An 11440-nucleotide genomic window follows, 5' to 3' on the forward strand; every position below is an offset into this window, starting at 1 on the left:
TTCCTGCCTGGGTTGTCCTGCGTCAAGTTAGCTTCAGTCTGGTGTCGACTTACCGGATATTGTACAATTTGAAAACAAGTGATCTACATTTTCCTGAATCTACGAATTGTATTAAAAGAAAAAAATTCATTTGGACTGAATGTTGCGATTATTACAAACGAGGATATTTCGCGACGGCCATCAACATACTTAAAAGTTAAGGTTTTAAGGAGACATTTATTTTTTAAAGCAAATCAACCGGAAATGCATATTTTCTTTGTATCAAGTTTGACCAAATCAAATTGTATGTTTCATCAATAAAACTCAGTAGTGAATGTTTCGCGACTAATATGTTTTATACGGCGCAAAGTTGAATGGCTGTTTTTTAATTCATGCACACAGCACAGAGTGGATATCCGTCAAAGCGTTTGGCCAGAACGTCCAGGACGGACATGACGGAATGTGGTGTTTACTGATGTTCGAGTCCGCATCTGGATGATGTGAAATAAACACGGAAACTAAAGATGGACAGCAGGGTGCTGTTTTTTTTTTTGTGGTGAGTACTTCCCAGGACGGGCTTTGAAATAAACACTCGAGTAGACATGTAGCATGAGGGGCTGGTCGTTTCGAGCAGGGGGGTCTTTGGGTCATTTACGCCGGAGACCCGTGGTTAAGCACTAGCTTGCTTTCTTCATGGAATGACGACGTCTGCCCCGCTCAGCCGCCTCCAGACACACGGCCTTGGGTGATGCTACCTGTCCCCGGACACACGCCCCGATTGCCCGCAGCAAACTTCACTGTGAATCATGAAGAACTGCGAGTTCCAGCAAATCGACCCGCGGGCACTTCCGACACCCACCCCGACCCCTCCGCATCCCCGCCAGGAGAGCGTCATGGCAGACGAGCCGAGGAGACCTAGGAGGAAGTGGGAAGTTTTCCCCGGGAAGAACCGCTTCTACTGCGAGGGACGGATCGTCGCGGCCCGGCAAAGTGGGGTCCTGCCCCTCACCCTGGGCCTCATCCTCGTCACCAGCGGATTGTTCTTTACATTTGAGTGAGTTCACGTTTTAACCTCAGCTCCGTCACCACCAGGGAGCTGTCTGATGTTTCAGATCAGAGCCGAACTGTAGAGCAGATCACCATGACTCAAGAAAAGCGCTAGTTAATGTTAAACCTGAGTTTTTACTAAAGAAATACCAGATTCTGCTTAAAACATCAAATTTCTTAACATTGTCCTGCAAAGTTTCCCAAAAGAGTAAATGCTAGAGATTTATTTTGTAGCTATGAATGTAGGCTACATGTAATTAATAGGGAATACTGCCAGAATATGGAATTTGCTTTCATTTATTACTGGGTAGTGAAAGGGTTTCCAGTCTCCAGGGGCTGACATGGTGATTAACAGCACAAAATAATTAAAACCAGATCCATTAGTGGGTGAAGAAATAGGCGCAGTTCTAAGAGACTGGGCTGTGTTTTAATAGGTTCCCGTACTCTGATATGGTCAGTTTATCTTCTCCCTGCCTGTGGTTGCTCCCCTTTCCCAGCTGTCCCTTCCTGGTCAAACACCTGACCAGCTGCATACCTGCTATTGGAGGAGTCCTCTTCGTATTTGTGGTGATCACCCTGCTGCAGACCAGTTTCTCCGACCCCGGCATCATGCCCAGAGCGACACCAGACGAGGCCACAGACATCGAGAAGCAGATTGGTGAGTGCAAACTCTGCCTCACAGCTTCGGTCACAACTACACAAGTGTCTGAAATGCCTTTGAAATGGAATTGATGGAATTTAGACCACCACTGGCTCCAGAGCTTTCCATGAGTCCTTGAATTTGATTCCTAGACACTAATTCACTTAAGCTCAGGTCATTACTTTGAGAGTTTACTCTGTAGCATTCAATAATGTCAAACTTGAGAACAGACTAATTTTAGCACTGTCATAAAAGCCTACGCACACTTTATTTTGCGACAGAACACAATTCACAGTAGGGACAGAAGGCTTTGTTGTGCCAACGTCAGCTTATTTCCTCTGAGATCGACATAAGGCAAATTCTATTGGTGCAGCGACCACAGTTTGACAGTTTAATGACGATGAAACCTTTGACACAGCAAACGTTGAGTGTAGAATTTTTTGAAATACCTTTTTCTCGTGCATGTGCAAATATTTGGGCCATTTTTCTATTGAAATGGCATCAAAGCTCCTCCGTTTGGTCTGAACATTTCAGGACTGAGAGATGTGTTTCTGTCCCTTTTCCTCCACAGACCTGTTTGAAGGGCCCCATCTGTTATGTTCTCTAATTGAGTCGATTTCAACTCTTGGCCAAATGGCATCCTTCCGTGTAGTGACCTCATTTTTAAAGTTCGCTTCATGTGCATCATGTAAACTCCTACTCATGACCAAAGTTAAGGCAGTGGTGATGTAAGACTCAGCTGTAGTGCTGCTGTTCCAGCTATTTTCTGAAACACAGTTTTAGTGCTGGATATTTACCCACCATTCTATCTTCAAGGAAATGCTCTGGACATTTCATAGCGATGTTAAATAAATGAAATATATTGAAGTCATAGCTAGTGGTGGTGTTGTGGTGGACTTCATTATAGGCCCTGTTCAGACCTGCTATTAATATCTGTCCTGAGCGATCCGATCACAAGCAGTCTTTTGTGATCAAATAAAGATAACAGACATTTGTGTTTGCAAAGACCAAATGATGTTGTTTATTCCCGGTTTGAGTTTATAAATGTGGCCGATGATTTATGTGTGTTTGTGTGTGTGTGTCTGCACGAGCGAGCTACGAAGAAAGATTTAGCCAATTTAAGAAGTATCTATCAATACGTGGTGGCTGCAAACAAATCAACGAATGGACACTGAGAAGCATCCCACACAGCAAAAAGAGTGTGGCCACATGCATCTCAGACCACCTCCCAATATGATATGAGTGATAGGGTCTCAGGACGCATTGGGGTGCATTCAGACCTGTCCTTAGGTATGGAACCCGTGTCCGACTGGGGTCAAACTAAGAGGGTTGCTGATACTACTGATGCCAAGTGTGAAGCACCAGGATGAGCATAAAAACTAGGAGAGCTGGAATTAGTGGACAAATAAGGGTTTTATTTACCAACAGTTTGAGATTTTTTTATGATGGGTAACCAACTGGGCTAAAATGATTTATAAAAAAGATAAAACCTGCTCACCTAAACAGAACGTAACCATCTTAGATCCTACCTACAGTTTTATATTGTTTATTCTGGCTGGTCCATAGATCATTGGAGGCTCCTGAGAAGCCCCCTTCAGTCTAAAGCAGAATGGTGCAGTCCAATCATTCAGTGTTCTGCACTTAAGCTGTGGTGCTCAGTCTTTGCCAGGTTGCCTGGGGAGGATGCTGGACTTCAAGACACTGACAGGAAAGTGATTAAACAAGCACTTTCTACCTCACTAAATTGAACCAATTGTGTGCACTCAATTTAGAAAACTAAAGTGGGCTAAAGCAAAGTGACTGTCTGGGGTTTTAATGGTGCAGCAGCCGCCACGCGAAGGATGAAAAACGAGAAACGCCTCTCAGTCGAACGTAGTCCAGTACAGCAACACCCCACACTATGACCTGGTGATAAATATATAATTGAATATACATATTTCCAGCAATTTTTAGCATGATGAGCTTCCTAAAGATCGACGATGTTGCAGGGCTATCACACTATACATTTATCACCTTATAGTATAGATTAGTTATACCCAATTAGGTGTAACACCTGAAGCATGTAAAGGTTTACCACAGAAATAATCAAATCAAGATGCACAGAAATCAAAGCAAGTCTTCAAACCCCTGCATAATCACACAAGAGTTTTCAGACATTAAGTGCTAAGTAGTAGTGTTTGACTGCAGGAACTTTCCCCTGGAACTAGGAACTCCATGGGTTTCCACAGCAGGGACCAGGGTCCAAAAGAGCTCCAGTCCCCGGTTGGGGGTTAGTACTTTACGAAAGTACTAGAAGTTTTTGGGTTGAGGTTTGCACTGCTTAACTTGCTTGATTCAGCTTGCTTGAGTGTGGCAGCAGAGGTGAACATTGGTCTGCAGGAACCCTACATTTCCTTGAATAAAGGTTCTGGGTACTGGGTACAACAGAACATTAAATTAAATAAATGTTGTCCTCCTGTGTCTCTTTTCTGTCCTCTGCTCTGTAGACAACACAGGAAACACCAGCCATCGGCCTCCACCGCGCACAAAGGAGGTTGTGATCAACCAGCAGGTGGTCAAGCTCAAGTACTGCTTCACCTGCAAGATGTTCCGGCCTCCACGCACCTCCCACTGCAGCCTGTGTGACAACTGTGTGGGTGAGTACCATGACATTTACCAAGGATAAATAATAAATAAAGGCGTCACAGGGCTACTGAGAACGCAAAACCTTTACTCTGAGACAATTTAGCGTAACCGTGGAACCATTCCTCTATAATAAAAAGCGTTTCTCTTTTTAGTTTTATTATTAATTCTCCTTTGTCGTACACTTCTCCTTCAGAGCGATTCGATCATCATTGCCCTTGGGTGGGGAACTGCGTAGGGAAACGCAACTACCGCTTCTTCTACACCTTCATCGTGTCCCTCTCCTTCCTGACCTCGTTCATCTTCGGCTGTGTGACCACGCATCTAGCACTGAGTAGGTGTTGTCTCGGGTCCACAGGAGCTTCATGGTTGAGAGCAGGCAGGAATTTACTGGTACCAACACAACTGCCTCAAACAGCACCTGCCAGTAACTGTTTGTTTTGCCTCGCTTGTCAGACTGCTAGACGGGTGGGGTTAACCACATCAGAGCAATTCAGGTGTCTGATAAGAAAAATAAACAGACTGTTTTGATTGTGAATGTAATAAGTGCCTGGTATTTGTCACCACCTGTCTATGTTTGTTCATATTTTATTTCATCCTTACATCCTGCTCTTTGTAGGGTTAGAATAAACTGAACTCATTTCAGCTTGACTCTGGTGTTACTGCTTCCCCAACAGGACAAACTAAATCGCATCTTTTGGTTGGAGAATTCCAACAGACACTTTTCACTTTTTAATAGATTCACAAACACACTTGGGGCCTCACTGTTATTTACTTCCTCTCTTTCAGGGGCTCAGGGTGGAAAAGGTCTGGTGTTTGCTCTGCAAGAGAGTCCTGGCAGATATCCTTTACTCACAAACGTGATCTATGATTTCTTCAGTGAATGGACTCTGTCAGCTTATAGGTCTTTACTCTAGTGTTCCTCAAGTATACTGAGGTTCTCCTTAACCCAACCTTTCACTGCAGTGGAGCTGGTGATATGTTTTTTCTCAGTCTGGTCCATCTTGGGCCTCTCAGGCTTCCATACTTACTTAGTTGCTTCCAACCTGACCACCAATGAAGACGTGAGTAATGCATCATGCACCCTTAAAACTCCAAAAAGTATGGATTTGTGACTTTTGTAAAATTCAAAGAAACACGTTTGAACCAGATACGTTATGAGGAATACAAATATTCAGTATTTAAATACGTCATTTAAAACAAATCATAAACTGCATGGTTTTGTGACTGTGTTACAGTAGATTATTTGTGACATTTTGCAGGAACTTATTGTTGATGCTTGTACTATCGTTATAACTCGATTAGAAGAAAAAAGAAAACAGCAGAAAACCACCCCCAGCCTGTTTTTTAAAACATGTTTAAAACCAGGATGTACTGTCTATTTTTTTCCAGATAAAAGGCTCCTGGTCAGGGAAGAGTGGAGAAGATGTCACTAACCCATACAGTCATAAAAACATCTGTATCAACTGTTGTTCTGTGCTCTGTGGACCCATGCCACCCAGGTTAGTCTTCAAAGATATAATGTGCAGCAATTATTCATTAAAGTGTCTAAAAGCGAACACTTACATGATCTATAATGTTTCAAACAATGTTCACATCCCCAAAAAAACTAAATAATAACATTCCATTCAAGGTAACAGGATGGTTCAGTTTGGTCGCCTTTTAACTGCATCATATCTGCTTAACCCTGCCCACACTGCTAGCCAGTTAGTCAGCTGATGCCTTCCACTGTTTGTATCGGCCACTTATAATAGATCACGATTATTAATTGACATTTGAAGTGTAAAGTGAATCAAACTTTATCCCTTATTTGTGAACATTAATCGCATCAGAAAGCTTTTCAACAGCAATGGTGTTGAAGATGGCAATTCCCATGAACCAGCGCTGCTGAACAACACATTATAAAAAGGTCTTTAGTTGTTTTGAATAAGAGGCCCCTAACAGCTGGAATAACATATTGTACACTTGAGTCTCACTCAGCAAATGAATTATAATGGAACCCACACACAATTAGATCCTTAAGCTGTAGTCATTTAAAAATGTCCTTACATATACAGACTACATTCGTTTTATTTTAATCCCTCAGATATGCATGTAAGAGAAACATTTTTATGACCAACTTATTTTTGAAAATGCACTTTAAATATTCAAGTAAAAATAATTTCTACACATTCAGCAACACATTCAATCACAATCTCTTCTTCATTCAAGAATGAGATCTGTTCTCACAATTTAAGTTCTGGCGCCACAGTTAATGTCAGCAATGCTTCTGTAAATGATTTCCTGATTTATTATGCAATTATTCCAAAACCTTTTGAGTCTACTTGCTGTAGAGTTTTCAAAGAGTTTAATGGATGCTGACTTTCCTTTGTTTGTCTCCTGTTTCAGCTTGATCGACAGGCGAGGATTCCTGCCCTCAGATGAATCTTCCCAGACAGGCGGCGCGGAAATCGAGGTGCCAGCTGCGGCCACTAAAAGCGAGATAAATGTGGTAGGCGGAGCTTCCCAGCTTGATGTTGGCTCGCAGGAAGCCCTCTCTCCTGTGCCTGCACCCCACAGCTCCCAGCACAGCTCTTCGTCTGCCTGACAGAAGCCTTGTTGCCTGCTGTGCAGCCTCGTGTTGAATGCAGTGTGTGGGTTAATCCGTACAAATATTGTTTTTATATGACAGCCAGAGGTTTACATATCAGTATTAAGAAATTCTGTCGGTGGAAACAATACTTTTTGAGAATGAAATGGGTTTATTAATATTTTATCATTAATGATCAGTTCAGCCAGAGCTCCCTGGTGGAAGGCTAAAGACGAGGGCATCATGGATCTCACCCGTGACCCTGGGGGGTGAGGTGGAAGGGAGTTGCCTTGTCAGCCTGATTTCTTTAGACACCTGCTGCAGGCAGTTAATGCACTGCTGCACAGCTCAGTCCATCGTGAACAAATCAGGTTAAATGCATTTTTTTCTCTTGATATAAGCACCACAAATAATGATCGATACATATATCTATATTTTTATGTTTTACATGTTTTACTTCCTTTATATTTTTGACATTCTACACCTTAGACTTTAGTAGTCTAAGGTAAGAAGTCCTGTGCTTTTTGTAGAGTGCAAGGGTTGTTGTAGGAAGTGAAGACTGAGGTCCTCCTCTTCCTCCTCCCCACAGAGCTGCACTCTTGTTGTTCTCTGACAGCATGACATAGAAAAGTAAAACCTTTACAGAAACTTTTGTTTACAAAATGTAACTGTGAGCCACAACACGCTGTCATCAGGAAGTAGAGTAAGTGTTTGTAGTCTAACATTTGTTTTATTTCTGAGTTGAGTTTGGTTAAGGTGTAAAAACTGTGAGTTATTTTGATACATTGAAGCCTTTGAGAAAAGCCTTTTCTGCTTAGACCGTACCTCCTTTTATTGTGTTGGTTCCTCCTTTGTCATGTTCACAATAATATTTATATGTATTAAAAAGGTTAAAGTGCCAATTTATCTGTTGCATCAACTCAATCACCACATTTTCCCCTACATCCCTATATTCTTTGGTGTTTTTTGAGTTGTCCACAGTGTTTAAACATATTTTTGTATTTTCATGCATCACAAATGCATTTTTCTTAAATAAAACAGACCTACTTTTCCATGCAGTTCATCATCTGTGTGTGTGCTCAGTTTTCATTGTTTCATTTGTCCCCCTTCCCAGTGTCCATATTAGAGGATAATTGTGTTTTCCAAGAGGAGAAAAGCTCTGAACTAACTGCCCCGGCATCCGTATGTTTGCTGTGTGTCCTAACTTACTGTTCTGTATGTGGTCTGTCTGCATCTGGATTACCATTAGCCACATTTAGATTAGGGAAAGCAAGACTTGAGCTTTGTAAGACTGTATCGAGAGAGAGGGAAAGTGAGTGCAGAGTCTCAACTGCTGTGCCTGTATGCCCTCCTGTATCTTCTGCCTTTCATGCTTTGCTTTAGGTTGTATGCACTGCAGATTGCATGATTTAAACAGTACAGGTTGCATTGTTTGTCAAACTAATACACACATTGCAGAGGGTTTAAGCAGTGGCTCGTATGTGTTATCTTTAATATTCACAATTTGTGTCCAAGGGGTGTGTCAAACACAGATCTGTTGCTGTTGTGAACGAGTCTAAGCAGAGAACCTGCGGCTGTGTTGTTCATGTGGGAAAGGAATTTCTCCTGAGTTTCTCTCAGAATTCATGTCTGACAACAGCTATATATATTTCAATTGCATCATGGGAAGAGAAGAATCCACTGTTTTAGGAGCTTGATAGACAAGTTCAACTGCTGCTTTAGTTTAGTTTGTCCATACCTTTTAAAATCTGTACCTTGCATGCCACTTAACCTCATTAAATACACAGTTACCAGACAATGCTCTAAGATGCACCTGTCAAATATGATCGCTGAGGTCTAATGTGCATCTACATGCAAATCAACTGCATGAAACTGCTGATTCAGGTCCCTGTTGTGGCCCACTGGCACTGCAGCTCATCTTCTGTTCATCTTGCCCAGTTGTTGATGTATTCACCGAAGTGATTTAATTCCCTGTTGTTCATCCTGCTTGTCTCACCAGTGCTTGTCACATCCCCCCATCTTCCCTCCTTTTTCTTGTGCCTCCTCAGTGCACACAGGGAACTAAAGGTCTGCTGGAGTCAGCCACTCTCCCTCCGCTCCTGTCCTCCTCGTGCCATCAGGGGAAACCCCCAACAGCTCATACCTGTTCAGACAACAGTGCAGCGTTGAACTCTGACCCCTCACAGGCACTTTCCACGGCCTGTGGGGCCCGCCACACCACCGGCTCTCAAGGTGATACCTCTCCTTCACACCACACCAAGACTCACTCCAAGAAAAGTAAACCAGCAGCTTAACATATTCCCAACCCCACCTTGGACGCCCCTGTTTCCCCTTTCTCTCCGGATGCTGCCAGCTTCGCCCCTTCGCATTGATGGACACCTTGATGACGACTTTCTCAAGTGAGAACACACATTGTCTGAAGCTTGCATGCTGTAAAACAGTGAGATACAAGTATGCATTCATTTCTTTTTTTTTGTTGTGTGTTGGAAGTCCTGGGTGTGGTTGTTGAAGAAGGGGATGACCATCACAAAAATGTAATTTTGTGGGATGTCTGTAAAAGATGCAATTCGCCTTTGGCTTAGTATGGAAAGCAATGTAAAAGACCAGTGGACTAACAGAGCTATATGTCCTTCAGTGATTCTCATGTCAGTCTCCGTATGAAGGGTTAAAGCTCAGAATGTGTATGAGTAAAGAGAGATGCTTCTCTTAAAGCAACAGTCCATCCCAACTATGGAATTCACATGTGTGACTTCCATACTACAGCTCAGTTTATAGTGTGAATTTCAGCCAATTTTTTCCTAAGCTGAAAAGCAGAGATACAGTTTGTACTGATGATGTCATGTCGAGAAGCTGAACAATGGAACAAGTGATGAGGTCTGTCGAGCAGCCGTGGATCTTTTTCAAGAATACGAGGGACAGTTTCTGCATTATTTTGGTATCTGAAAGCTCTGAAAACAAAAATGTATGATGGCGGAAAAATTAAAGGAAAAGCCTACAATACATTTTTTTGTAAATACACATTCAGCGTTAGCTGTATGTGCAAAATGTCAGAGTCAGATGGTACGGACTTTGCAGCCCATGTATTACAACACAAGATTATCAGGAGGTTTTATCAAGATCTGAGTTATAGCACTTTATTGCTACTTGAGCATTGTTTTTGGAAAGATATTGACATTAATATGATAAATCAAATCTGGAGGTTTTTCCTTTAAACTTGTACAAATAGCCACGTGTGCTGGTGTGAACAGTTCAAATTTCTGAGCTGTAAAATATGGCAGTAAATGCAACTGCATGCTAATAACAAAAGATGTATTTTTCTGTTATTTGTGTGTATTCAAATCCATTCACACCTACATTCATACATCATGTCACACACCTCAGACGACCCCACCTTCTTTTTGTGTCCCTGAAATGAAGTGTTATTATTAATTTCTGCTTTTGTTACCATTAACATTAGTCATTTAAGGCTTAAATGTCCACTTCCTGCTCACACTTTGCCTCAGCAGCAGCAAAACCGCCTCACTCCTTTCTCCTCCACTTTTGACTTTGTGCACTTTGACAAATCTTAAATATCTGGTTGTGTTGGTTTGCTCTCAGGTGGAACGCTACAGTGGAGCTAAGCTATCGAATATGCTGGGACTTATATCATGCTAATCCACATTTAATTCTGATTGCAATGGCTGCACAAAATATATTGCAAATGTAGGCATGCACACACACACGGTTTGTAGTTCACTTGAGGAGCGTTAAGTCGACAACCATTACTTCATGTTGTGTATTCAACGTGTCAGCCGTCATCTCCATCATCACTGAGAGCCGATGCAAGTGCTGCATTTAAGAGGAGAAACAGTTGCACTGTATTTGTTATTTAAAAGCTACTGTCGAAAAATAAAGGAAAAATAAACCTCACTGCAGTGACTTTGAGTTTTACTTCCTCTGTAGTGATGCAAAAAGCCACTAGATGACAGTGATGAGCTGTGGACATATCGTTTCCTTCAGATAATCCAGAGCAACCAAAGCACTTCATTCTCCTAGAGGGAATGTTGTTTGTACTGTGAAGCGCTTTGAGTGGTCGATGAGATAAAAAATATGTAAATACAGTTCATTTACCAAACATATACAAGTAAAAGTCATCTGCAGTGTTGATCCAGATCAGACACGACTGAATTCTACAACTGGAAATCGAGACAGCAGACGGAGAACATTGTCTTAAAACCTGCTTTATTATCAAATTTCAAATATATTTCTATTTATAGAAGGTCATGATAAAAGTAAGAAAGTAACAATGAATAAAAAATACAACATATAAAGTTTGACGTCTAACATGATCCAATTTGCTTCACTGGTATTGTGTGTGCAGTTAGATCCAATATATTTGGCTCCATGGCAACACAACAGAAACCCAAAGACCTGACATCAGTTCAGGTGGTATTGGCATAAATACATAATTTGCCTCACTTCTAACAAAACAACAACCAGACCTGTTCTAAATTTGTTAGGCATGAGTGTGTTTCATGTGGAAATCATTAAAAACTCATCGTCAGAGATAGAAATGTTGTACAGTGCTTTACAATGATCAGAGT

The 11440-nt window shown here is 41.8% G+C and overlaps 1 protein-coding gene across 1 annotated transcript; it reads left to right on the forward strand.

The window, feature by feature from the left end:
* Window positions 1–302: 302 nt before the first annotated feature.
* LOC133972878 (palmitoyltransferase ZDHHC18-B-like) lies at window positions 303–10745 on the forward strand. The gene is made up of 9 exons (XM_062410486.1): window positions 303–1033; window positions 1524–1684; window positions 4153–4302; window positions 4485–4622; window positions 5078–5129; window positions 5250–5352; window positions 5681–5790; window positions 6677–6779; window positions 8906–10745. Exons 1-9 carry the CDS (start codon window positions 786–788, stop codon window positions 9149–9151), a joined length of 1311 nt encoding a protein of 436 aa, XP_062266470.1. The 5' UTR covers window positions 303–785; the 3' UTR covers window positions 9152–10745.
* Window positions 10746–11440: the final 695 nt, after the last annotated feature.

Source organism: Platichthys flesus, chromosome 17 (assembly GCF_949316205.1).
Source record: "Platichthys flesus chromosome 17, fPlaFle2.1, whole genome shotgun sequence".
NCBI classification, from domain to species: Eukaryota; Metazoa; Chordata; class Actinopteri; order Pleuronectiformes; family Pleuronectidae; genus Platichthys; species Platichthys flesus.